The sequence below is a fragment of the Poromitra crassiceps genome, assembly GCF_964638095.1.
Source record: "Poromitra crassiceps genome assembly, chromosome: 11".
Lineage (NCBI taxonomy): Eukaryota > Metazoa > Chordata > Actinopteri > Beryciformes > Melamphaidae > Poromitra > Poromitra crassiceps.
Window position 1 is genome coordinate 50,725,086 of NC_139643.1, and position 26,862 is coordinate 50,751,947.

At 43.0% G+C, this 26,862-nt stretch overlaps 2 protein-coding genes across 2 annotated transcripts in view; one reads left to right on the forward strand and one right to left on the reverse strand.

Annotated features, from left to right (window-relative positions):
• The first annotated feature begins 3,258 nt into the window (after window positions 1–3,258).
• c1galt1a (core 1 synthase, glycoprotein-N-acetylgalactosamine 3-beta-galactosyltransferase 1a) lies at window positions 3,259–9,571 on the forward strand. The gene is made up of 4 exons (XM_083646298.1): window positions 3,259–3,365; window positions 3,642–3,841; window positions 5,282–5,961; window positions 8,205–9,571. The coding sequence occupies exons 2-4, from the start codon at window positions 3,664–3,666 to the stop codon at window positions 8,364–8,366; spliced, it is 1,020 nt and encodes a 339-aa protein (XP_083502424.1). The 5' UTR covers window positions 3,259–3,365; window positions 3,642–3,663; the 3' UTR covers window positions 8,367–9,571.
• A 3,543-nt stretch (window positions 9,572–13,114) lies between these two features.
• Window positions 13,115–26,862, reverse strand: part of col28a1a (collagen, type XXVIII, alpha 1a) — a gene marked incomplete at both ends in the record, with an annotated part of 35,544 nt that continues 21,796 nt past the window's right edge. Inside the window, 13 exons of the mRNA XM_083646077.1 lie at window positions 13,115–13,287; window positions 18,828–19,101; window positions 19,963–20,090; window positions 21,208–21,424; window positions 21,680–22,011; window positions 22,108–22,144; window positions 22,233–22,268; window positions 23,538–23,618; window positions 23,728–23,796; window positions 24,608–24,676; window positions 24,901–24,969; window positions 25,948–26,016; window positions 26,352–26,420. Coding sequence (XP_083502203.1) covers window positions 13,115–13,287; window positions 18,828–19,101; window positions 19,963–20,090; window positions 21,208–21,424; window positions 21,680–22,011; window positions 22,108–22,144; window positions 22,233–22,268; window positions 23,538–23,618; window positions 23,728–23,796; window positions 24,608–24,676; window positions 24,901–24,969; window positions 25,948–26,016; window positions 26,352–26,420 — 1,623 coding nt within the window. The remainder of the gene's footprint in view (window positions 13,288–18,827; window positions 19,102–19,962; window positions 20,091–21,207; window positions 21,425–21,679; window positions 22,012–22,107; window positions 22,145–22,232; window positions 22,269–23,537; window positions 23,619–23,727; window positions 23,797–24,607; window positions 24,677–24,900; window positions 24,970–25,947; window positions 26,017–26,351; window positions 26,421–26,862) is intronic.

Genomic DNA, 26,862 nt, shown 5'->3' on the forward strand with positions numbered 1-26,862 from the left:
ACCCTCCCACTCTAAGTGAGTGGACCCTCCCACTATAAGTGAGTGGACCCTCCCACTCTAAGTGAGTGGACCCTCCCACTATAAGTGAGTGGAACCTCCCACTCCGGTCGGCGACAAGCGTCGCCCGAGCCAACCGGTCGGCGACAAGCGTCGCCTTCTCGAGCCAACCGGTCGGCGACAAGCGTCGCCTTCCGCCCAGCGGGGTTCGAGCCAACCGTTCGGCGACAAGCGTTGGGGGGGGGGGGGTTCGAGCCGAAAAGCGTCGCCTTCTCGAGCCAACCGGTCGGCGACAAGCGTCGCCTTCCGCCCAGCGGGGTTCGAGCCAACCGTTCGGCGACAAGCGTCGCCTTCTCAAGCCAACCGGTCGGCGACAAGCCTTCCGCCCAGCGCCCGCCGTATCGCGAGGCGAGCAGACCGGTTGGCCTTTCATGTTCTCTCTTTTGGGGGGTTCTCCGAGCGGATGCCCTCCCGCCTCAAGAAGAGAGGCATCCTGCCTCGGAGTCACTACGCCAAAGAATCAGTTGCCATGCTGCCACGCCATCAGAAGTAATGCCATACCGCTTCAGGCCATGAACCCGATCGCCATGCCATACTCTAATAAAGCTTGCTGATTAACCTTACCCTCTGGTCTCTCATGATTGAAATGATGGTCTCGACCTAGTTTCAAGATGAAGACCAGTCACGCTGCCTCACGCCACACGTGATCTAGAGACATAGCGACCTTAGCATCACACGTAATCCTAGCGTGACGACAAGTGCAGTAATCCCAGCGTGACGTCGTTAATGTCGTCAGTACAGTAGTGACGCACTTGCCTAGGTGACGGCGTTAATGTCGTCAGTGCCGAGGCCATGACGTGGCAGTATTTATAGCCACGCCGGGCGCCCCACGGTCCTTGTTCCCTGTCCCCCAGCGCTGCACTAAGCTGATCGAATTCCTTCTCTGGAAGGCGCGTTTCACCCCACCCACCTCCCCAGTCCACCACCAATGTATTGACTCCCGAAGAACCCCCTACAGGGGCGGGGGGGGTTCTCCGAGCGGATGCCCTCCCGCCTCAAGAAGAGAGGCATCCTGCCTCGGAGTCACTACGCTAAGTGAGTGGAACCTGCCAGGAGATGACTTGCAAGTGAATTATTGTCACAAACATGACAGCATTTCCTTATAGACACTCAAAGGAACTCAGACTAAGGAAAAAGAACAATGCAGTCTAATAATGGTGTGGCTTCCCTGCAATCTTTAGCTATGGATATAGCACGTTATGCAGTTTGTGAACAAAGTTTCACACGTGGGGCTGATGACATCACTCACTGATGACATCACAATTGCTCGAGTGACATCACTGATGACATCACACTGATGACATCGTCTAGAACTCTGTCTAGAACTGTAAGACATCATCAGTGACCTGGCCACTTTGAACGATAACAGAGAGAGGAAGAGAGAGGAAGGGAGCAACGTTGAATATGAACTTCAGCTCAGTAATTTAATATTGCTGGACTAGCCTACTCATATTTACTTTGAAATATTATCAAAGTAAGGTTTTCTTTTTCTTGAAATGAAGCTGAACAACATCAGCACAACTATTGGAAAACATTATTCACCCCGTGCACACTTGGTAAGCTGCTCTCTGCTAGTTTTCACTTGTACATTTGTACATTTTGTAATAACATGCTGGTGTTACACCCCTTTCAAATGCATTGTGTATCAGAGCTTTTCAGTAACCTTCAAAGTAGTATTATTATGCACCTGAGATATTGACCCATAGAGAAACACACAGGTTATTATTATGCACCTGAGATATTGACCCATAGAGAAACACACAGGTTATTTTTATGCACCTGAGATATTGACCCATAGAGAAATACACAGGTTATTATTATGCACCTGAGATATTGACCCATAGAGAAACACAGGTTATTATTATGCACCTGAGATATTGACCAATAGAGAAACACACAGGTTATTATTATGCACCTGAGATATTGACCCATAGAGAAATACACAGGTTATTATTATGCACCTGAGATATTGACCAATAGAGAAACACACAGGTTATTATTATGCACCTGAGATATTGACCCATAGAGAAACACACAGGTTATTATTATGCACCTGAGATATTGACCCATAGAGAAACACACAGGTTATTATTATGCACCTGAGATATTGACCCATAGAGAAACACACAGGTTATTATTATGCACCTGAGATATTGACCCATAGAGAAATACACAGGTTATTATTATGCACCTGAGATATTGACCCATAGAGAAACACACAGGTTATTATTATGCACCTGAGATATTGACCCATAGAGAAACACACAGGTTATTATTATGCACCTGAGATATTGACCCATAGAGAAACACACAGGTTATTATTATGCACCTGAGATATTGACCCATAGAGAAACACACAGGTTATTATTATGCACCTGAGATATTGACCCATAGAGAAACACACAGGTTATTATTATGCACCTGAGATATTGACCCATAGAGAAATACACAGGTTATTATTATGCACCTGAGATATTGACCAATAGAGAAACACACAGGTTATTATTATGCACCTGAGATATTGACCCATAGAGAAACACACAGGTTATTTTTATGCACCTGAGATATTGACCCATAGAGAAACACAGGTTATTATTATGCACCTGAGATATTGACCAATAGAGAAACACACAGGTTATTATTATGCACCTGAGATATTGACCCATAGAGAAATACACAGGTTATTTTTATGCACCTGAGATATTGACCCATAGAGAAACACAGGTTATTTTTATGCACCTGAGATATTGACCCATAGAGAAACACACAGGTTATTATTATGCACCTGAGATATTGACCCATAGAGAAACACACAGGTTATTTTTATGCACCTGAGATATTGACCCATAGAGAAACACACAGGTTATTATTATGCACCTGAGATATTGACCCATAGAGAAACACACAGGTTATTTTTATGCACCTGAGATATTGACCCATAGAGAAATATACAGGTTAATAGCCTTGAAAGAGGCTGCTGTAAAATGATATTAGAGATGTTTCTGGGCTGAGGTGAAAATAGACAACTTGCTCAACTTGTTCCCCAGCTTCCTCCAGCAGAGGGGAGTAACCTAGCCAGCCTATTTGAAAGGGTTCTTGCCATTGTCTGAGCCTTCTAGCCTTATGCCACATGCAGAATGACCCACCTTAACTCACTGCTCCATGGCTGCGCACGCGACCATATAGATAGAGAGAGAGATAGGTAGATGATCGATAGATCATCATAGGTAGATGATAGATAGATCATCGTCCTCCTCTGAAGGAAAAACCGGAGAAAAAACTTTCTTTTGAAGCACATTTGAGAGACGGTAGGTGAGCTCTACTGAAAATCACACACACCGTATAGGCTAAATGCAATCTGTACTGTAAATACCAAGCTCATTCATTCATATTTTTTTTTCATTGATCAAACACTGGTCTTAATTATGACATAATGGCTTAACATGACACACATCACACTGTAACACACTGTTTATGTGTGCTTTGATTGATCCATTATGAGTGTACAGTAGGCTACATAATCTCAATTTCACGATAGTGAGCTGACTCTTTCTGCCTACTTGTCACATCCTCTCTGTGTCCAGGTCCAGGTGTGACTCAAGGGGAATGAGGCACATTATATCTCATTTGCTCTTTACCATTGGACTGCTGGTGGGATTCGGGTCCCTTCGATTGGTCTTTGACTCGGTCTTGAGGGCAGAGCAGATAACGTCCTTCCAGAGACATGCCGGCATGGACACGGCGCGGCAACTCAACAGACCAGTCCAGCCACATGCCAGCACAGGTAGACTGATAGTCATTTGTGTGCCACCTGGCCTACTGTATGGATGTTTGTGCCTCTGTACTTATGAATGAATCACAACAGAACCTTTAATCTGAGTAGAAATCACAATTAATAATGTTAACAATAATGTCAATACTAGGCCTACTAATAATAATAATAATAATACTAGCTATACAAATGTGGGTGTTTGCACCAGAACCACCTGGATGATGGAGATTGGTTCTTGAAAGCTGATATTTGTAAGAAACATGTTAATCATGTTAACAACTGTAACAACAGTATTATTTTCACAATACCGAGTTTATAAAAGTGTTTTACCAATCGAATCAAAGCAAAAATGTCATACTAATGAAATTATTTCAAAGAGTGTAAAAACAAAAAGATGCCACCAAATAAAAGATAGAGAGGGGATACAAATTATATACTGGGGGGAAATTATAGGATAAAAGATATCAAAGAGAATCAAGTCTAATGAAATAAGTTGTATTACTGCAAGTGATTTGGCTAGTACCTGAACCTTGAGCTTCTCAGGTAGCTTAATTGTTCCAGAGCCAAAAGCTTGGTCACCAAGTCTTACACCGACAAAGATGTGTTGCATTGTTAATAATTCTCTAAAATCTACAGCTAGGCCTATTGTACATACAGAACTTTTCTCTTCCTGTTGAACTAAAATTAAATAAATCATCTCATTCATATCTGGCATCAATCCAGTAATGTAGCATTTTTCATGTCATAAAGTTCAGTAAGAAAATTATTCTCACACCTTGTGGGCAGCCAGTAATACTAATCTAGTGTCAGAATTTACAAATACGAGGCCATTCATCAATTATCTTTTACTATAAATATACTTAAGATGTTTGCCACATATTGTTCTGTCCTGTCCCTTAATAAGGCACCTGTTATTATGTCCTTTAGTCAATAAGGCACCTGTTATTATGTCCTTTAGTCAATAAGGCACCTGTTATTATGTCCCTTAGTCAATAAGGCACCTGTTTGTATGTCCTTTTAGTCAATAAGGCACCTGTTATTATGTCCCTTAGTCAATAAGGCACCTGTTATTATGTCCTTTAGTCAATAAGGCACCTGTTATTATGTCCTTTAGTCAATAAGGCACCTGTTATTATGTCCCTTAGTCAATAAGGCACCTGTTTGTATGTCCTTTTAGTCAATAAGGCACCTGTTATTATGTCCCTTAGTCAATAAGGCACCTGTTTGTATGTCCTTTTAGTCAATAAGGCACCTGTTATTATGTCCCTTAGTCAATAAGGCACCTGTTATTATGTCCCTTAGTCAATAAGGCACCTGTTTGTATGTCCTTTAGTCAATAAGGCACCTGTTTGTATGCGGCTACTCTAGCAGGGTCTGAGGGCCACTCTTTAAAGGAAAGAGCACTTTGCATGCAACACATTTCTGATCTTTTATCTTCATAAATAACTCCAGGTGAGAGGACGAAGGCAGGTGAGAGCACCAAGGCAGCCAGCGTCTCCCAGACGCCGCGGATCTTGTGCTGGATCATGACGGGACCCAAGTACTTGGACTCCCGAACCAAACACGTCAGGCAAACATGGGCCAAGCGCTGCAACAAAGTACTGTACATGAGCTCGAACAAGACCGACTTTCCTACTGTGGGGCTGGACGTGAAGGAGGGGAGGGAGAACCTCTACTGGAAGACCATCAAAGCCTTTCAGTATATCCACGAGAAGCACCTGGATGAAGCCGACTGGTTCCTAAAAGCTGATGACGACACGTTTGTCGTCGTGGAGAATCTACGTCACACCTTGTCCAGATATGATCCGGAGAAACCCTTGTACCTGGGGAGAAGGTTTACACCTTTTATCCAGCAAGGCTACATGAGTGGGGGTGCAGGGTACATCCTCAGTAAAGAAGCGTTGAGAAGATTTGTGAGGGGATTCAAAAGTGGGGAATGTGGCCACTACTCGACCATTGAGGACATGGCTATGGGGAAATGTATGGAAACCATGAAGGTGCTTCCGGCAGACACCAGAGACGTGAAAGGGAGACAAACGTTTCATCCCTACCCCCCCGACCATTACCTGCTCAGGCAGGCCCCACGACCACGGCCCTGGTATCTGCTCTACGACCATTACACCCCAATAGAGGTAAGCAACATAACGCAGTGCAATACACACACAATCCACACAATCCAAAGCCAAACGGCAAACGATCTTTATTGTCCCTTACAGGGAAATTGATTTGCAGCCAGGATATTATTTTTGAGTGCCTCGCTGTAAAGTTATTATGGGTGCAAGGTCCGGTCTAGAAAGTGACTGATTGTTGCAGCATTTCCTCGTTAAAACTCCGACGCTGGAAAAAAAACAGTTGCTTGTCACAATAAATAACACTCGTTTGACGACTTATTTGAGGAAATGTAATAATTTTATCTATCACATCCGCTATCTTTGTTGCTCTTTGAACAACTCGGGATATTTATCGACGAGATGTTTGCCAAGCTGGACGCACTACGGGCTACATACAGTATGTTGTGTCTGTGTCAGCAACGTAACAGGAGGGCGGTGGGAGGGTTACACCGAAAGATGCACCCATATTTCACGTAAGGCATCATGGCAGCTAGAAATAAGGTGGATACAAACACACACACACACACACACACACACACACACACACACACACACACACACACACACACGCACACACACACACACAAAACAGCAAGATACTGATAGACAACAAGAAGACGAAGACGTAGGAAGAGTGATTTAAGAGTTCATTCAGCATCAAAGGTCAACGCGCAGGAGCCAAGTAAGCAGTTTGTGCATAGAAACAATCTCAAGACAACAGTAAAATACTATCTATTGTTTAACAATATAAACTCCAGACAACAGTAAAATACTATTCTGTTGGCTTTATGGTCTATAAAGGTCTGTAAGCTGGGCTTGACTCCACCCACAAATGTTTCTAGCTACAGTAGTTTCATGAGGCTACCACACCTGTTTTTTTTGTTTTGTTTTGTTTTGTTTGCCTCAGAAATTTCCACACCTACAAGGAACAACATTCAAACTGAGTCAATACAAATAAATTCATCTCAGAGGAGATGTTAAAATAACATTTTCCTCAGGGGACCTTTTTCCCCCATGGAAGCAACATGAGATTCAAAACAGATTGTTGTCAAGAGCAACACCCAGGTATTTATAGCCATCCATTGTCAGTATGATTGATGCTGGTTAGTACAGGGTAGTGCAGGTTAGTGCAGGTTAGTACAGGTTAGTGCAGGTTAGTGCAGGTTAGTGCAGGTTAGTGCAGGTTAGTACAGGTTAGTACAGGTTAGTACAGGTTAGTACATGCTAGTACAGGTTAGTACAGGTTAGTACAGGTTAGTGCAGGTTAGTACAGGTTAGTGCAGGTTAGTGCAGGTTAGTACAGGTTAGTACAGGTTAGTGCAGGGTAGTGCAGGGTAGTGCAGGGTAGTGCAGGTTAGTGCAGGTTAGTGCAGGTTAGTGCAGGTTAGTGCAGGTTAGTGCAGGTTAGTACAGGTTAGTACAGGTTAGTGCAGGTTAGTGCAGGTTAGTGCAGGTTAGTGCAGGTTAGTACAGGTTAGTGCAGGTTAGTGCAGGTTAGTGCAGGTTAGTGCAGGTTAGTGCAGGTTAGTGCAGGTTAGTACAGGTTAGTGCAGGTTAGTGCAGGGTAGTGCAGGGTAGTGCAGGTTAGTGCAGGTTAGTGCAGGTTAGTGCAGGTTAGTGCAGGTTAGTACAGGTTAGTACAGGTTAGTGCAGGTTAGTGCAGGTTAGTGCAGGTTAGTGCAGGTTAGTGCAGGTTAGTACAGGTTAGTGCAGGTTAGTGCAGGTTAGTACAGGTTAGTACAGGTTAGTACAGGTTAGTACAGGTTAGTGCAGGTTAGTATATGCTAGTACAGGTTAGTACAGGTTAGTGCAGGTTAGTACAGGTTAGTACAGGTTAGTACAGGTTAGTGCAGGTTAGTACAGGTTAGTGCAGGTTAGTATATGCTAGTACAGGTTAGTGCAGGTTAGTGCAGGTTAGTACAGGTTAGTGCAGGTTAGTATATGCTAGTACAGGTTAGTACAGGACTAGGAGTCTTTCTAAAGCTTATTATCATGTCTTTAGTTTTAGACACATTTAGTTGTAGGATGAAGGACTCAGTGAATCTGTATCCCAGCCTCCTTATGACATTTTGTGAAATTAACATTTGAATTTTACGGTGAGAGAAATATGGTCCCCCACAGGAAAGGATTTGAGGAAGACACAACAGAAATAGGACATAGAAACATTGAAATGTCAGACTATTTCTTGTAATTGTAATTCACTTTGCAGTGTAGATATGCAAACCTCTTTCGTGTTGTATTGATTATTTAATTTCTCTTCCTAGGGTCCAGGATGCTGTTCTGATTTTGTAGTGTCATTTCACTACATTTATGCTGTCCAGATGTACATCTTGGAATACTTGACTTACCATCTGCGGCCATACGGGTACCGATACAGATTTAATCCTGATAACTACACTGAAATGAAGACCACACCTGTCCATTAACATATCAGACCACACCTGAGTCCAATTAACATGCCCATTAAGATATCGGACCACAGCTGAGTCTAATTAACACAAACCATTCACATATCGGACCACACCCGAGTCCACTTACCATGTCCAGCCACATATCGGACCACACCTGAGTCCACTTAACATGTCCATTCACATATCGGACCACACCTGACTCCACGATTTTGATTTTGATTTGTTTTAATTTTAATTGATTTGATTTGATTTTTATATTGATTTCTATTTGTATGATTTTTATGGTATTATGGTTTTATTGCTTATTTTATTCTTCCCTTATTAACTGGTTTGATGATTTAAACACACTATGCAATAGGGCATGTGCAATCTTCGAAATAGTGCAATCTTGTGTCTAGCTGGCACTCTTTCTGTGGTGAAGTACAATGCTGTGACTGTGACCATGTTTGTTTTGTTACTGTGTCTGTAACACCGATGTTGGCACTAGCACTTTTTGCCCAAGACAAATTTCCCTCCAGGGACAATAAAGTTAATCTCATCATCTCATCTCATCTCATCTCACTTAACATGGCTATTAACATATCGGACCACACCTGAGTCCACTTAACATGTCCATTCACATATCGGACCACACCTGAATCCACTTAACATGTCAATTAACATATCGGACCACAGCTGAGTCTAATTAACACAAACCATTCACATATCGCACCACACCTGAGTCCACTTAACATGTCCATTCACATATCGGACCACACCTGAGTCTAATTAACTCAAACCATTAACATATCGGGGGAGGGCAGGTTCCCCCCTCGAAAATACAAGGAAATGGGGGGAATTATTATCTGCAGGTTTCAGAAATCCAATCTTAAGACTTGTTTAGTGATGCCTGGAATTGAATGTAGACCAATTTAACACCACTGCCATATAGAAAGCAAGCCGGTGAAAGCGGACAGCTTGTGACTGAACATCGCTGAAGGCTGTGACTCTATAAATGGGCAGTAGAACAAAAATGTCAACAGGAAGTTAATTAAGCCCAACTGATAGGATGCATTTTGTACCACTATCTCTGCCTGGGATGTAACATTCTAATAATACTGAAGACGTGCAGTGCAAGAAACCTGCCAATACATGGTGAAATACCTCTATTAAGAGATTTTAAAATGTATACTCTTAGTATACTCTTATAATCCATATTAAATATCCATACCAATGTGTCATTCAAGTGGGGGGTAGCCTATGCTTGTTTTTGGGGGGAGGGGGACTATTTTGCTGATGCCTGTGATACACTAGAAGACTTTGAAAATGTGAACAGATTATGAAAAGACTGGGGAGTTTACACTACAAGACTGGTTCATTAAGATATTTTTTATCACGACTGAAAACCTGACTGAAATACACAACTGACTCAGACGAGGCAGTAATACACTACAAGACTTTTCACTTAGAAACTCAAACATGTTTGATATCATCTTTGTGGCTTCAACTGGTGGCAGTTTACACTTGAAGACTAGAAATCTGGAGGCAGTTTACACTAACAGATTAGAAATCTGTACCCAGTATACACTAACAGATTTTGCTGCTGACTGGCACAACAACTGCAGACTAGAGTCAACAAAGACAGACTGAGCCCAACTGGAAATCCTGTGTAAAATCGGGGGGGGGAAGTCTTGTAGTGTAAACTAGGCATAAGCTACCATCCGATCTTTGTGTATATCTTGATTTTATAAGAGACGTGTGTGTGTTCATATTTAACATGGGAGCAATAAGAAAAATATTTTGACATTAAAAACATACACCCAGTGGCCACTTTATTAGGTACACCTAGCTAGTACCGCGTTGGACCCCCTTTACAGGCTGAATTTGTCGAGACCTGTGAACAAAGTGCTGGACACCCCTGTCTCAGGCACTGTGCAGGCCATACTGTCCTGTTCTTAGAAGCAATATGCAGGCCATACTGTCCTGTTCTTAGAAGCAATATGCAGGCCATACTGTCCTGTTCTTAGAAGCAATATGCAGGCCATACTGTCCTGTTCTTAGAAGCAATATGCAGGCCATACTGTCCTGTTCGTAGAAGCAATATGCAGGCCATACTGTCCTGTTCTTAGAAGCAATATGCAGGCCATACTGTCCTGTTCTTAGAAGCAATATGCAGGCCATACTGTCCTGTTCTTAGAAGCAATATGCAGGCCATACTGTCCTGTTCGTAGAAGCAATATGCAGGCCATACTGTCCTGTTCTTAGAAGCAATATGCAGGCCATACTGTCCTGTTCTTAGAAGCAATATGCAGGCCATACTGTCCTGTTCTTAGAAGCCATATGCAGGCCATACTGTCCTGTTCTTAGAAGCAATATGCAGGCCATACTGTCCTGTTCTTAGAAGCAATATGCAGGCCATACTGTCCTGTTCTTAGAAGCCATATGCAGGCCATACTGTCCTGTTCTTAGAAGCAATATGCAGGCCATACTGTCCTGTTCTTAGAAGCAATATGCAGGCCATACTGTCCTGTTCTTAGAAGCCATATGCAGGCCATACTGTCCTGTTCTTAGAAGCAATATGCAGGCCATACTGTCCTGTTCTTAGAAGCAATATGCAGGCCATACTGTCCTGTTCTTAGAAGCAATATGCAGGCCATACTGTCCTGTTCTTAGAAGCCATATGCAGGCCATACTGTCCTGTTCTTAGAAGCAATATGCAGGCCATACTGTCCTGTTCTTAGAAGCAATATGCAGGCCATACTGTCCTGTTCTTAGAAGCCATATGCAGGCCATACTGTCCTGTTCTTAGAAGCAATATGCAGGCCATACTGTCCTGTTCTTAGAAGCAATATGCAGGCCATACTGTCCTGTTCTTAGAAGCAATATGCAGGCCATACTGTCCTGTTCTTAGAAGCAATATGCAGGCCATACTGTCCTGTTCTTAGAAGCCATATGCAGGCCATACTGTCCTGTTCTTAGAAGCAATATGCAGGCCATACTGTCCTGTTCTTTGAAGCACTTTGAGATAGGCACTGTGCAGGCCATACTGTCCAGTTCTTAGAAGCACTTTGAAGCTACACTGTATCCATGAAGGGATGCACCTGCTACACTGTGGCATTCAAATTATATTATTTACATACTTGTGGTCTGCCTGTTGGCTTGACGCAGTCTTGCCTTTCTCCTCTGTCCTTTCCAGTCAATAATGTGTTTTGGCTGCCTGGATCTGTGTTCTGCCTCTGTCAACTCTAGAGCAGTGGTTCTCAATGTAGGATCCGGGGAGCACCAGGGCTCCTTGAGGAGATTCCAGGGGCTCCCCAGCAAACTTATGAATTGTTCAACTTCATCATCATTTAATTTACAAACAAACAATTAAAGAATGTAGAAGAATGGATGTTTTGCTCATAGTTTCACTGTTATCATGTAATTCTGGACAAATTCCAGATTTGTGTCTGAGACCCCAAATGTCATTAAATCTGTGGCCCAATTAGGGGTCCTGATGTTGATAGTCCTGCTCTAGACAGTGTTGATAGTCCCTGCTCTAGACAGTCCTGATGTTGATAGTCCTGCTCTAGACAGTGCACTGAGATTTGCTGTTTTTCTGACACCCTGGAAATGTACATCAGGCACAGATGATCATACTGTAAATCAGCGTCTTGCCTATTCTAATTCTGTTTGGTCAAACAGGAAGTGATTCTGTTTGGTCAAACAGGAAATGAAGCTCTCAAACTTGTGTGCATGACTTACAGTATACAATATGCTTGACTTACGTGTCTGAGCTGTTTGCGTAAAGGGAGGTGTACCTAATCAAATGGATACTGAGCATATGTCCCTACAGTATCTGCACCACAGAAAGCAGCTATTGTACTATTATCTTGCTATTCCACTATCTCGCTATTCACTGAAAACACACCGATTGCACTTTTGTATTACAAAATTGTATTGCATTTTGTACAAGATTCCTTTTTGTACTTGTGAATAGGCTTTATTGAAATGGGCAATTTCTAGGCATCTACATATTTTATTTATTGAAATAATTTTACAGTGTATCTGAGTTTACAATTCCTTCTAGTGCTTTTACAGTGTTAAAACAATTAAACAAGATATTTTACAGTCAAGTGTTTGTTTCTTCTTATACAACATATAACACAACCAAGGGTAATAGAGCGTGTTAAGATGAAGTGAAATAACTAGGGCTTGAGAAATTACTTTCTGATACATTCAGTAAAAGCAACTAACATAACTAGAACATAATGTAACAAATAATACAGAAGAACAAACAGGTTAAGAATATGCATCAATCTGTTTAGTTCACAGTCTCTTGTAAGTTATTTATTAAGGTGTCCTTTAAGGCACCGTGGCAACGTTTGTCCAAGTAAAGTCATCGTACGTAGAAGATGGCGGACCCGCTCGTGCGCACGCGCGTGTGTGCTGTGGCCAGTTGAGCAGATCGGGTAGTGACACTGCTCTTTGCCTGAGCCTGGGTCATATAAGAAAGCCATACAGTGCCAAAGTCACGCCCACTTCCAGGTTAGGCATACGAGCCAAGGGATTTCATCGCTTGCTTTGACCAGGTCAAACTTTTTTTACAAGCATTTTACAAAATGTCTCTGGAGAAAAGAATGGCGGATGAAATCCCCTTGGTTTGTATATGCCTAAACCAGAAGAGGGCGTGACTTTGGCTCTCTATAGGCTCACGTCCTCAGTGCGTCTGTTCTGATCCGCGGTGACGCATGACGGTAGCGTGCTTGCTTTGCACACGCCCCCTTTTCTCCACACAGTGTCTGTTACGTGTAAACGCAGGAGTTCCTGCAATCGGATTCGGTGTCAAAGTTGTTTCGGTTGCCCTGACAGCCTCCGTACCAGAACTGGGCGCAGGCGTTGGCCTCCGGGTCGTAATACCACTTCACCACGTACTGCCGACAAGAACCCGGGTCCAGCGGCTGTCCACACCCCGAGTCTGAAATGACAACAAGGTTGCAGGAAGGGAGTGAATGGTCTGTTTAGTATTTGTGAATCCTTGACCGCAGGGAAAAGGCGATTAGGGGGGTTGTACACAGGAAAATACACAAATTCAACAGCTTCTTTTGCTTCGTGACTGATAGTACATACAGTAGAGGTCACGTGGAGGCTGGGTTTACCCAGGCTATACTGCCATTGTAGTGCTAAGCTAACTAGCAATGAGGGGTGTACCGCACTTTGTACTGCCCTGTGTCCAACTGCACCGCAGGTATTTTTTGTGGTAACAAGTACATTCTCAAACTTACATTTTGTTACTTTTATAATTGTTTCAAGTGGTTACATTTGTATGCAAAATATTTTTTTTATTAAAGTTGTTGGTAACACTTTACTTGGATAGTCCGCCTACAGATAGTCTACTACAGAGTATTAGTAACGTTTCAACAGCTTATTAGTTGTTGTTATGTTACATTATCATTATCATATGTCTTAACCTGGTGGCACAGGAAAAGAAAATGTGAAAACATACAGAAATACCCATTGTAATAGGTGAGCACATCAATAAACTATGTGTCATATATTTATTTAGGTAGAAATTTAATTTTTGATGGCAATTTTTTTGCAGCGAAAACTGCCGCACTTAATATTGTTTGGCCCGCGACTCCTTATATTTTTCTGTATGCAGCCCACAACCAAAAAAGTTTGGCCACCCCTGCCTTGACCATCGTTGTGCAAATAAACCTTTTCATCTCCACTCACCTCATGTCTGTATCTTCCTTTGGTTCCAAGCGAGCGGTAAAAGTCTGTAGCCACTGGGCTCTATTCTCCCACAGGCCATCGGCGCTATTACGGGCCTTAACCGCAAAAAAACGTGCCTTGCGCCTGTTTCGGCAAGATAGCAATAGGCTTTAGGCTGCCAAATGCGCTTTAGGCCGAATGGGCGTGGCGCAGTCCCAAAGTGGGCGTGTCGGCGCTAAATACCAGCCTAGTGATATCTTGGGAGCTGGCGTACATTTAGCGCTTTGCGCTTTTGAAAAGCACGCCTATTCTGTGCCTTCACTGCTTCTTCTCTGTCACCCTTCTCTCTCTCTCTCTCTGAGTTCCCAGCATGCATTGTGTTTCTTCATTTCGCTACTAAATAGCCACCAAATGAGCCAAAATAGATATAAAAGGTAGTTCTAAATTAATGTGTAATGGTAACACAGCCTGCCATTGTCAACATTTCAATATTGGACCAAATCAAACATCGAAATGAAAATACCACCCTATGTGAAACATATATGTCCTCCTGGGCCTATATATACCCCTTGTGGAGTTAACGTGATTTAGAGAAGTAACAGCGGAACGCGCTTCGGAACGCGCTTCTAATGGCATCTGCTATACTGTGATGTTCCTCCAATAACTTGGCCATATTTCACATTTAGTTTTACAATAAAAACACATTTATGCAATGACTTGACATAATGTAGGGTATATTTATGTGCATCATCCTTCCTGCAGCAGGCGAGAGAAAATGATATCTTTCTGGACAAACTTTCACCAATCTAATAGGCTATATTTTTCTAGCTGATGCATAGAACATTATTTTCACTTTGATCTTGCTATAGTGTACATGCTTGCAGTATTGAAACTGCAGTTAGATTGGTTTGAGAAGCATAATAATATGGAATAATAGCCTATAATGCAGACAGACAGGCTGGATGAAGGGAGGGGGGGGGGGCAGAGCGTTTGGCTTTCGTCTGGTTTTGCGGGATCACTGGAATTGGAGCTAAAAAGGCAAGCGTGCGATTCGTTTATTGCACTTATCCAATGAGCATGACGGTGCATAATTTTACGCCTAAAGGGCGTGGTTGTAATGCTTTGGGCTGCATCTAGCGCCAGCACGACGATATCAAGTGCGCCTTTCCACGCCCACTGCTTTGATCTGCGCCTGCCGCTAGGCCTAGAAACTGCGCCGATGCAACGATAGGGACCTATATGTTTAACAGAGTATCTATAGAGCAATAACAGTCCATGAACACATTATCTGAATAAATTAGTTGAACTTGAACCAATCACTCAACAAACCACGAGTGGAGTACTGCCTTGTCCATGTAGTGCATTCATAAACCTGTTGCTTTTACCACAGAATTTAAACTACATCATGTAAACGTGAAGTTGACCATCACTTGCACAACCACTAAACATCTGTAGATTTTCATCTGGACTATCCAAGTAAAGTGAAAACGAGTTAATCTCCAAATTCACCTCCATATTCACCTTATGTAGCCCCGCCCACTTGACCCATTGTATCACGACTTCCTGTTCAAAACGCCAGATGTTTTATCTGCTCAAACTAGTCTGACTCACCTGGTCAAACCTAGTTTGACTCACATTATGAGTCACAGGAAGTGTAAATACAATCGGAACTTCCGATTGTATTTACACTTCCTGTTAGTCTCTCAAGCCAGACGGTCTCTTCTACATAAGGTGAATAAGTAGATATGGAACTTGATTCTTTCATAACCACTAAACATCTGTAGATTTTTATCTGGACTACCCAAGTAAAGTGAAAACTAGTTGACAGTCTACAGGCTATTTACATCCATACTATTCATGAAAACGTTAACTGTACAGATGAAGTAGAAGTACAAAGTTGTAAAATGTGTATTTCTCCACACACATAACTTATAAGGCACATTAGGCAAAGAGAATTGTGACACTTGTCGTCGCTGCCAAAAAAGATGGACTGATGGTTTTAATCAAAACTAAATGGTATGATGCCAGCAACACCTGCCTTAGGCTATTAACACTGTCTTAATTTCACACACCGGCTTCAACAGTGAAGGGACACATCCTAACAATTTAGCCAAGTCCCAGGGCATCACTATACTTTTTAGTTTGGGCCGAACCGGGTCGTCCACAAGGCTGGATTAAAGTAGCCATGGGCCCCGGGGCTGCGACTTTTTCAAGGGCCCTGTGGGTGAAGATGTGAAGATAGATAGATTGATAGATTGATTGATTGATTTGATTGATTGATTGATGAAGTGATGATGAAGTATTTCTCTGCCTTCTCCTTAATCCTCTCTGGTGAAACAATGTGCATGAGAGCAGGCAGCTGTTGCAGGGTTTTTTTTTTATATTTTTGACAAACCAGCAGTATGTAAATTGAGAACAAAATTCTTCAAATATCCAGTTCCACCCAAAACAAAAGAAATTCACTACAAAATAATGAATGACTTCTACCATTCCAGTGAATTTTTAAGGATGAGATTTGGCTTTGAGAGCAATGTGTGTGTTTTCTGTAAAGGTGATATTGAAACAACTGAGCATCTTTTTCTCACATGTTCTCACACCCAACTGTTCTGGAAACAATTCATCGATTGGTTAAATGGAAAAACCAAAGTAATGTCTGTTCTTGATTATAATAGTATTGTTTTTGGTGTAATATTAGAAGATAAAAAATTGGACCTAATGATCAATGTGTTACTAATCTTAGCTAAATACTTTATTCATAAGGCAAAATTTATAAAAACTCCCATTTTTATGTGCTACTATAATGAAACCCAACTCTACATAAAGTCCCTGAAATTATTGAAATCCAATTTTGCCAAAGACCTCTATTTATCTTTAACAAGTCTCTAGCCATCTTACTGTATGTTTTATTTATTTTAAATTTTATTTTTTTATTTTCGTGTTTCCCCCTGTTTGTCATGTATTATGTATGTGTGATTGTGCTGTCATGTGTCTGTTCATGCTTGTCGTATACATTTGTGATGATTGCCTTACAGTTGTAAATGCAAAGACTAAATCATTTGTAAAAAAAAAAAAAAAAAAAGCTGTAGCAGGTTTTCAAACAGGAAACCTTATCTACACCGCAAACTGCCTGTCTTGAACATAACGGCTGCAAACATCCCCTTTTGCACGTACAGTCGGCTAAGACAGGAAGCTTTGATCTCAATGAGAGATGCATCCTTTAAACCATGCTGCCTGAGATAAACGGGTCACGTGACCAGCTTGAGAGGAAGTCAGAAGGAGGGGGCGAGGCTGAGATAAACGGGTCACGTGACCAGCTTGAGAGGAAGTCAGAAGGAGGGGGCAAGGCTGTTCACTTCATAAACGACTGAACACCTTCGCTCTGGGCTTTTCTTTCATTTTCACAGTGGATGTTGCAACTCGTCTGTACAGATGAATTGTTCTATTCAATAAATCCGTCATCTGTATCGCCTATTTTCCTCGAAATGGGGCTATAATTTAGAAAACGGAGGACGTTAGAGCACGAAAAATACTTGAAATTGTTTTTTCAGACCATAAACTCATTTGGAAAGTGTTTATTTAAGACATAGACCGAGAGAGAAGTTGGCTCGTTTCCCATAGAGTTGAATGGATGTTCCTGGGGAGTGCTACACAAACTGCGCCCCCCACTGGCCATTTGAAAGAATGCAATTTCCGCATAGGCTTCAAAAAGAGGGAGGCTGAATTGGGCACTGATCGCAGCATTAGTGTTTGCTTATGTGCTAGCATGGAGCAGGGACACATGGATGATTTCAGTATAGCTAAGTTCTTAGTGGGGCGGCTGTAGCTCAGGAGGTAGAGCGGTTCGTCCACTAATCGCTTTTTCCCGGCTCCTCCAGTCTGCATGTCGAAGTTTCCTTGGGCAAGATACTGAACCCCAAATTGCTCCCGTTGGTGTGCCAGAACCCTGCGTGGTAACCTGCCGCCATCGGTGTGTGAATGGGTGAATGTACCTACTGACTGTAAAGCGCGTTTGGATAAAAGCGCTATATAAATGCAGGCCATTTACCATTTTACCATTTAGTGAGCTAGTTGACCAATGGGACATTCTCCTCAATAACATGTTGTATTGGGTTTAATTTCAACAGTAGTAGTAACAGCACTCCAACACTCACAAAGAGGACATATCTGAGAAAGGTGGAGTCCATGATGTCCTTAGCAGAACAAACAAGAGATAACAACTCAAGCAAACAGGCGGAATATTTTTTCATATGGGCGTGGGATAGAAAAGTCATCAAACTTATCAAGGCAATGACACTGGACTCCAGGTGACAGGAAAGGAATGATAGCCAGTGCTATGCAGAGATGGGAAGCAATGTACTGTACTTTAGTAGCGTTTTCAGGTATATGTACTTTACTGAGTATTTATTTTTCTATCAATGTTTTACTTTTACTCCCTACATTTGAACACAAATATCTGTACATTCTACTCCTTACATTTTTGAGCCCTGGGATCAGTACACATCCCAGCTAGGACATTGACTGCCTCCTTAAAGGTCATATGCTCGTCCAGCGTCAAGCCCAAATATTTATAGTGATCTGTATATGATGGTAGAATACTTTTTACTTTGATACTTTTGAGTACATTTCAGAGCCTGTCCTCTTTTTCTTTTTTTACTTTTACTTGAGTAAAGAAGTTGAATCAGTACTTCTACTTTAGAGTCTTTTTTTTTTACACAAGTAACTGTACTTCTACTTAAGTAAAGAATGTTGTGTGTACTTTCCCCATTTCTGGTGGTATTTATCCAATGTGTTTGTGATGATTACCTGGCACAAAGATCTCTGTCGGGGGTGGTGGAGGAGACGGGGTGTATGGAGCGTGCGTGCTCTCTGGGACGTACAGCCAGTTAGTGGGAGTCTGAGGACCCACCAGGGAAATGACCGGAGGCCGCTGTTTCCCCCTCAGCGTGAGGTCCGGCAGCTCATTCAAGGGCTCCTCGAACATCGCTACGCTCTTACTGGCCTCGATCAGGTTATCGGCCAAGCCCTCCCACTGCGGGGCTCCGGGATACGGGGTGGTCGCCTCCTCTGGGAGCTCAAGCTGGGAATAGAGAAGGAAATGAGGGGCGCAGGGATGATATCGCAAGCCATCGTATCGGCCGATAAAAGCTTTCAAATGAAATATCGGTCATCAGTCCGAGACAAACAAATATAACAGGCTGATATAAAATGACGCTTTAATTACGCCTAAATGCTCGATGCTTGACTACATGCTCAACAAATGCTCGCTTGAAAAGCATTGTCTTTACTGATATGTCTGCCTCTGCCAGTGGGCCATCACGATAAGAGTAGACAAGACATCATCATGTGTTAACTCCACTACAGGAGAGAATTGATCTTCTCTGAAATTAGGTGGAAAGAATGTGCGCATATGTCGGTATCAGCATTTGCAATCGGCCAAAAGAGTTGGAAAATATCGGCAAAATCCCTCGAGGAAGAGTCAGTGTTGTCATAGATTCAGGGCAATAAAATGCAGGGTTTATGTCCTTTTGTCTGCTTACCTCTGTTGCACGCATGTCATATAGGAATAAGCATGGATTTGAACCCGGGCTTAACAGTTGAAAGCAACAGATTGGAACGGTTTCCACATCTGAGCTTGTTTGGCATCATGATTGTTTTCTGTAGACTTTGGCACACGTTCACTTGGTGATGAGTTTCCCGGTAAGTTTTACAGCAAACCAAACATTGCTACGTCGATTGCAGAACAAACATCCAGTAAGTACTATTTACCATCTGGACGCTGAGGTGAACAGCGTTTTCTAGTAGTATTTACCATCTGGACGCTGAGGTGAACAGCGTTTTCTAGTAGTATTTACCATCTGGAAACGGAGGTGAATGTAATGTTTTGGAGCAGTAAGCTCATACGTGTCATCGTTCCTGTAGGAAGTGAATGCAGCATTACTCGTATGTTGTCCTCCTCTCGGCGGGGTTCAGTGGTGGGTACAGCCAGAGGCGGGAAGAAGGAGATCGGATGGAACAGCGTCCCGTCATCGTGCTCACAAATCTGACCCAGCAGCTTGCTTTCTAGAGCTGTGGCACAATGAACAAAGAAATCAACAGATACATAAATAAGTTTCCATTAGAACTGCACAGATATACTCTTACCATATGAGATGGTCCATAGACAGAGGAATTACAGTGGTTAAGATTAGGCGAATAGACACTAAACCAAAGTAATAACTGTCCTGTCTATTTAAACACGATTTCAGACGGACAAGCCCGTCTTTATTGTCACACGAACACACTACAACACATGCATGCGGCCACAACACACACTCATGCTGACGGTGGCCGGTGAAATATGTCCTCTGCATTTGACCCATCCAGGCTTGTCCTTTCCTCCAGGGGGCAGGCCAGGAGCAGTGGTCGCTTTTTCTTTCCAGCGCCCGGGGACCAACTTCAGATGTTGTCGTCACTGGTCGGATGACGATCTTCTGCATGTTTTTAGTGGGGGGATATGTACGGAGGAACCCCCTGGGGGGCACGGGGAGAACATGCAAACTCCACACAGAAAGGCCCTTTCGACGAGATAGCCCACCTGGGCAGTAGGCACTGAAGATAAGGGGGGGTCACAACTCCAGCGCCCCAGGCGAGAATCGAACTCAGGACCTTCTAGCTGTGAGGCGACAGCGCTACCGACTGCGCCACCGTACCCGTACTGAACTACATTGAGGTTAGGGCTGTGCAATAAAATCCACAATACTGTATCGATATTTCAGAAAAATATCGTGATATATCGCCATATAGATTTTTTTGCACAGCCGTGTGTTCAGTGACACAATAAGAATACTTTTTATTTCAGTGTGTTCAGTAAGACACTCAACACTCTGCAGTTTTGGCTCAATTTGTCCACTAAGTTATCAATATAAAGTGATGTACATATTATTACACTACCTGGGTGGTACACAGCGTGTTGTATTTTTAGCTCTATTTTTACATTTTCAGTAAATTATGAGTATTGCAATATATCGCAATATGTATCGTGATACAATCCTATCGCGACCCATGTATCGTGATACGTATCGTGTCGTGAGGTCCTCGCCAATACCCAGCCCTAGTTGAGGCTCGTTATGATAGGGCGCCATATAAATATAAAATTGTTGATTGATTGATTGATTGAGGGGCTGAAACAACAGTGCTTGCTTACTGGGGAGTGTCATGAAGTCGTCTATGAGGTAGACATGGTCGGCATCGGAGGCGATAGCCCTCATCTCAGCGGTGACCTCATCATAGAGAGCGTCCGTCCGGTTCACCACCCCGATGACGAACACCTCGATCCCCGCCGCGTGCGCCTCCCGCGCCGCCTCCTCCGGCTGCACCGCGTCGCGTCGGTCAGCCTGCCCGTCCGTCAGAACCAGCGCCACCTAGAGGAAGAATTATTCCAATGAGTGATGGGTAACACGTTACAATAAGGGTACATTAAAGGAACACTTCACTGGAAAAACAATTATTTTGCAGATGATCTCACACATGCAGACATTCATTTAGTTTGACAGTTATTGAGAGTTGATTTGAGTTAAGTTGATGCCAATGGTGTCATCGGAAGACTTTAATCATTAATTCATTCAACCCAATGATTACAAGAAAAATCCCAGAAAAGCAAAAAGAAGTGGGGCCACCTTCCGGACGCCGGGCCTGGCGGCCTGGAAGAGCTGGTTGGCTCGGTGGATGGCGCTGCCCGTGAAGGTGCCCTCGCCCAGGTAGGGCATCCTCCTGACGGCCGCCTTGACGTCGTGCTGGCTGGACTGCTGCGTGAGGCTGAGCACCACGCGCTGCCCGTGGCTGTACAGCACCAGGCCCACGCGGCTGGCCTCGCGCGACACAGACACGCGGTCGATCAGCGCGTTCACAAAGTCCTTCACCAGCTCAAAGTTCTCCGGCCCCACGCTCTCCGAGCTGTCAATCACAAACACCAGCTCCAGAGGGCGCTCTCTGCACTTCAGACCGCAGCCTGCACAGCAAACGCCACAGACGAAGGTTAATGCAGTATTACGCAGTATTATTATATAACATCTGATGCAAACATAATGTTTCTCTAGTAACTTACCACAGATTTCCCTTATTATCTTGATGACCTCATCTCTCTGTGGATAGCAAGAAATAACAAATCAGACGTTTTTAATATTGACATATACAATATGTCACGTATGTGGATTATTCTAGGCTACTCACTGTCAATCCCGGGTCTCCCTTTTCACCAGTGTTTCCCTGCAACAGTAAACTCACATTAGGGCATGGAATGATAGCACAGGATTAGTATTATGTGGGAACCCCATGTATGAATCAATTAGGTCTCAATTCCTGCATTTTGTGAATATGAAATTCACTGTGATGGCCAGGGGCCAGGGCACATATAGAGAGGCAAAGTGACCGCCTACTTCTTGCTTCAGCACTGTACCAGAGATTTTCATCCGCCATTTATTTTCCCATACACATTTCGTAAAATGCTTATAAATATAGTTTTACTGGTTAAAACCAAACGGTACAGATATATTTAGAAAGAGAGAGAGATCGCATAACATTTCACTGGGACCAAAACGTTAAGAAAATGCGGGTTTAAAGAAAATGTTTTTTTATGTTGTTTTTTTAAGTTTTGGTCCGGGTGAAATGTTCTATGGTCTCTCCCGATTATAGCGTTAGCTGAACCGTTTGGTTTGACAAAGTACAACTATTATATAAGCATTTTACGAAATGTCTATGGGAAAATAAATGGCGGATAAAAATCTCTGGTACAGTGCTGAAGCAGGAAGTGACGTTCCACTTCCTACTGTGTAAGCTTAAGATTGTATTATTTGTCACTTCATTTCCCTATGCAACACTTGAAGCCTAAACTAAAACTGCATGAAAAACTATCTATCTATCTAATCTATCTATCTATTTATATATAAAATTGAGTACTTTGTCTTTTTCTTTCAAGTTCTGTGTTCGCCCACAGCTGTGCTGTTTTACGTGCGATCAGGCTGAAACCTGCAGGGTGTGTGAAGGTGCAGGTGACCTGACAGAGCCAGAATTTTTTAACTAGGCTAATTAGCTAATGATTAGCTAATGATGTGATGTCATCAGTGATGATGTCATCAGTGATGATGTCAAAAGTGATGTCATAAGGGCGCGCACACACACACACACGCACACACACACACACACACACACACACACACACACACACACACAAGGAGGCATTGTGACAAGACTGATCAGTGATGTCATAGGGGGGCACACACACACACACAGGTGATGTCATCAGTGATATCATAATGGGGCACACACACACACACACACACACACACACAAGGAGGCATTGTGACATCACTGATGCAATAACATTTAGTGAGCAAAACACACACACACCCGTGCGTGCCAATAGGCCAGGCGAGGCCACGCAGCAGCCGAGCTGCGGGCGAGGCCGCCTAGTAATATTGAAGTGCTGAACTTTTAGGGACTGTTTCTGGCATATTTCCTAGCTGAGACATATAGTACCATCGGTCCAGTAGATCCAGATTCTCCATAGTCTCCTCTGTCTCCTTTCCGTCCCCGGTCTCCGTGAATGCCTCTGTCTCCCTGTGTGTGAAAGCACCCCTTATCACACTTACAGGAACAATGGTAACCCACAGTAAAAGGTGAAAGGTCATGCTGCCATGGGCACACACAGTCGTTGCATTGCTTGTACCTTTTCTCCTGGAAGACCGTCCCCTGGTGGCCCCCGAGGGCCCATCGGCCCCTGAAACCCAGGCTCTCCCTATGAATGATACATGATGGATATCAAGCACTCTGATGCAAACGACAAATTGATTACTAGATGAGAAAATAATCGACAAATTAATCGATAATGTAAATAATCGTTAGTTGTAGCCTTACTAAGGGGTTATAGCAATTAAAAAAAAATGTTTTTCCTCATTAGAGTATTATGTATATGTATGCAGTAATGTGCTCCAAAATGCAGTCAGATCATCTACTCTATAGGGGGAAGCTGTGGTGTAAGTATGAGGTTTCTGCATGCCATGCATCATGGTGGAGGGAGATAAGATCGTGTTTACACAGGTGTTCTTTAGTCGGCCAGACAAAAGATACAGATCGTTTTACTGATAGAAAAGAGTGAAACCAGAGACACAAACAAAAGCAACCACTCAAATTAATATGACTGTCCAACTTTTTTTTGCGGGCGTGCGTGCGTGCATGCGTGTATTGCAGATACATAATGATATGAAACAGAGAAATCAAATCTTGATATTTGTGAAGCTGTAATAGGCAAGTCTTTGATATTTTTCATTGATAAATGACTCAAATGATTCATCAATTGTGAACATGATATATTCTTGGATCCCCCAGTCAGAGCTGGCTAATGTGGCCTGCAGGGAAAGGGAGGTTTGGGGTTCCCTGCTGGATAAGTGGTTGAAGGTGGATTGATGGATAGTTTATCACAGGCTTTTTCTTCTTCTTCTTCTTCTTCACTTTAGATTGAGTGCCTTGGGGGTTTCATGTATTTTATACATATCACTTTTGTTTATAGCATAGAATTGTGTCCAGTCTATTTTTGCCTAGTGTAGTACCTTTGGTCCCTGGATGCCTTCTCCTGGAGACCCAGGCATGCCATGAGGACCTGGCTGCCCAACGGAGCCCTAGGAACACAAGACAGTGCATGTCAGAGTCGATCATGATGAAGTAGGGACGAGGCCATATGCTTATCTATATCTCACCATGCCATATGAGGTTTGTGTATATTGTCATATTTTTGGTATTGCAATATTTAATTTTGATGTATTGTTCCATCCTTAATGTGAAGGTTACTGTATGCGTTAGCAAAACATTAAAAAATAATTCAACCAAATATACACAGACTGACCTTCAGCCCAAAAAGGCCAATTCCAGGAGGACCCGACGATCCTGGCACGCCTGGTAACCCTCTGTCACCCTGACAGACAAAACACACGCTCAATACATCTATAGCTGACATGATACATAGACAACCAGTGTAGTATATTAACCAAATGCTACAAAGCATATGTCATCAAACTACATCATATCCATGAGAGGTGGATAACACCAACTGAAAATAACAGATTTTTAATCAAACAACATTAGCCCCATACGTGACATGTGCATGTGGAGGTGAGAGAGAGCATGTGCATGCGGAGAAGAGAGAGAGAGAGCATGTGCATGCAGAGAAGAGAGAGAGAGAGAGCATGTGCATGCAGAGAAGAGAGAGAGCATGTGCATGCAGAGAAGAGAGAGAGAGAGCATGTGCATGCAGAGAAGAGAGAGAGAGCATGTGCATGCAGAGAAGAGAGAGAGAGAGAGCATGTGCATGCAGAGAAGAGAGAGAGAGAGAGCATGTGCATGCAGAGAAGAGAGAGAGAGCATGTGCATGCAGAGAAGAGAGAGAGCATGTGCATGCAGAGAAGAGAGAGAGAGCATGTGCATGCAGAGAAGAGAGAGAGAGCATGTGCATGCAGAGAAGAGAGAGAGAGAGCATGTGCATGCAGAGAAGAGAGAGAGAGAGCATGTGCATGCAGAGAAGAGAGAGAGAGAGAGAGGGGGAAAGAGAGAGAGAGAGAGACACACAGCATTGCCACACATTGATAAAGTGAGAGAGAGCATCTGCATGTGGAGAAGAGAGAGAGAGAGCATGTGCATGCAGAGAAGAGAGAGAGAGAGAGAGAGAAAGACAGTGAGAGACACAGCATTGCCACACATTGATAAAGTGAGAGAGAGCATCTGCATGCAGAGAAGAGAGAGAGAGCATGTGCATGCAGAGAAGAGAGAGAGAGAGCATGTGCATGCAGAGAAGAGAGAGAGAGAGCATGTGCATGCAGAGAAGAGAGAGAGAGAGGGGGGGGGGGAGAGAGACACAGCATTGCCACACATTGATAAAGTGAGAGAGGAGGCAAACCTTTGGTCCAGGTAGTCCTTTCCCTTCAGGCCCAATCTCCCCTTGTTGCCCTGGTAACCCTGGTAGTCCCTATTAATCAAGCAAAGGATGTTTCTTTCAATGTGTCTTATGCACCATTCATATAGATCTATATTCATATCTATAAGGTATAAATATAGATCTATATTTATATATATAAGTTATAAATATAGATCTATATTCATATCTATAAGTTATAAATATAGATCTATATTAATATCGTATATATATATGAATATAGATCTATATTTATATCTATAACTAATAAATATAGATTTATATGCCTCGTTTCATATCTTATAGATATAAATATACATCTATATTTATATCTATAAGTTATAAATATAGATCTATATGCCTCGTTTTGAATGAACCTTCCCTCTCACCTGTGGTCCTGGGTAGCCATCCCCCTTCAGCCCTGGTGGCCCTACAGGGCCAGGATTTCCTCTGTCACCCTGTATGAGGATCCACACATAATCAGCATCTAAGAATGACTCCCCTACAGGTGGGTCTAAGAATGACTCCCCTACAGGTGGGTCAAGAGAATACATCTAAGAATGACTCCCCTACAGGTGGGTCAAGAGAATACATCTAAGAATGACTCCCCTACAGGTGGGTCAAGAGAATACATCTAAGAATGACTCCCCTACGCGTGATTTCTAACCCCACATAGGATAAGCAATAACCACGCCCTGTGGCACCGGGATTGGCCAGGAGCAACACTGGAGGGCACGCAGCCCAGCGATTTCATGAACCAACTGAATAGCTCTTGAGAACGGACAGCGATTTCGAGAGCGGACATTGGAATGAATTATGGTCACCTACCTTCCTTAGCATAGTAATAATAATAAGCATAATAATTGTAATCTACACAATGTACACAATCTACAAAAACAT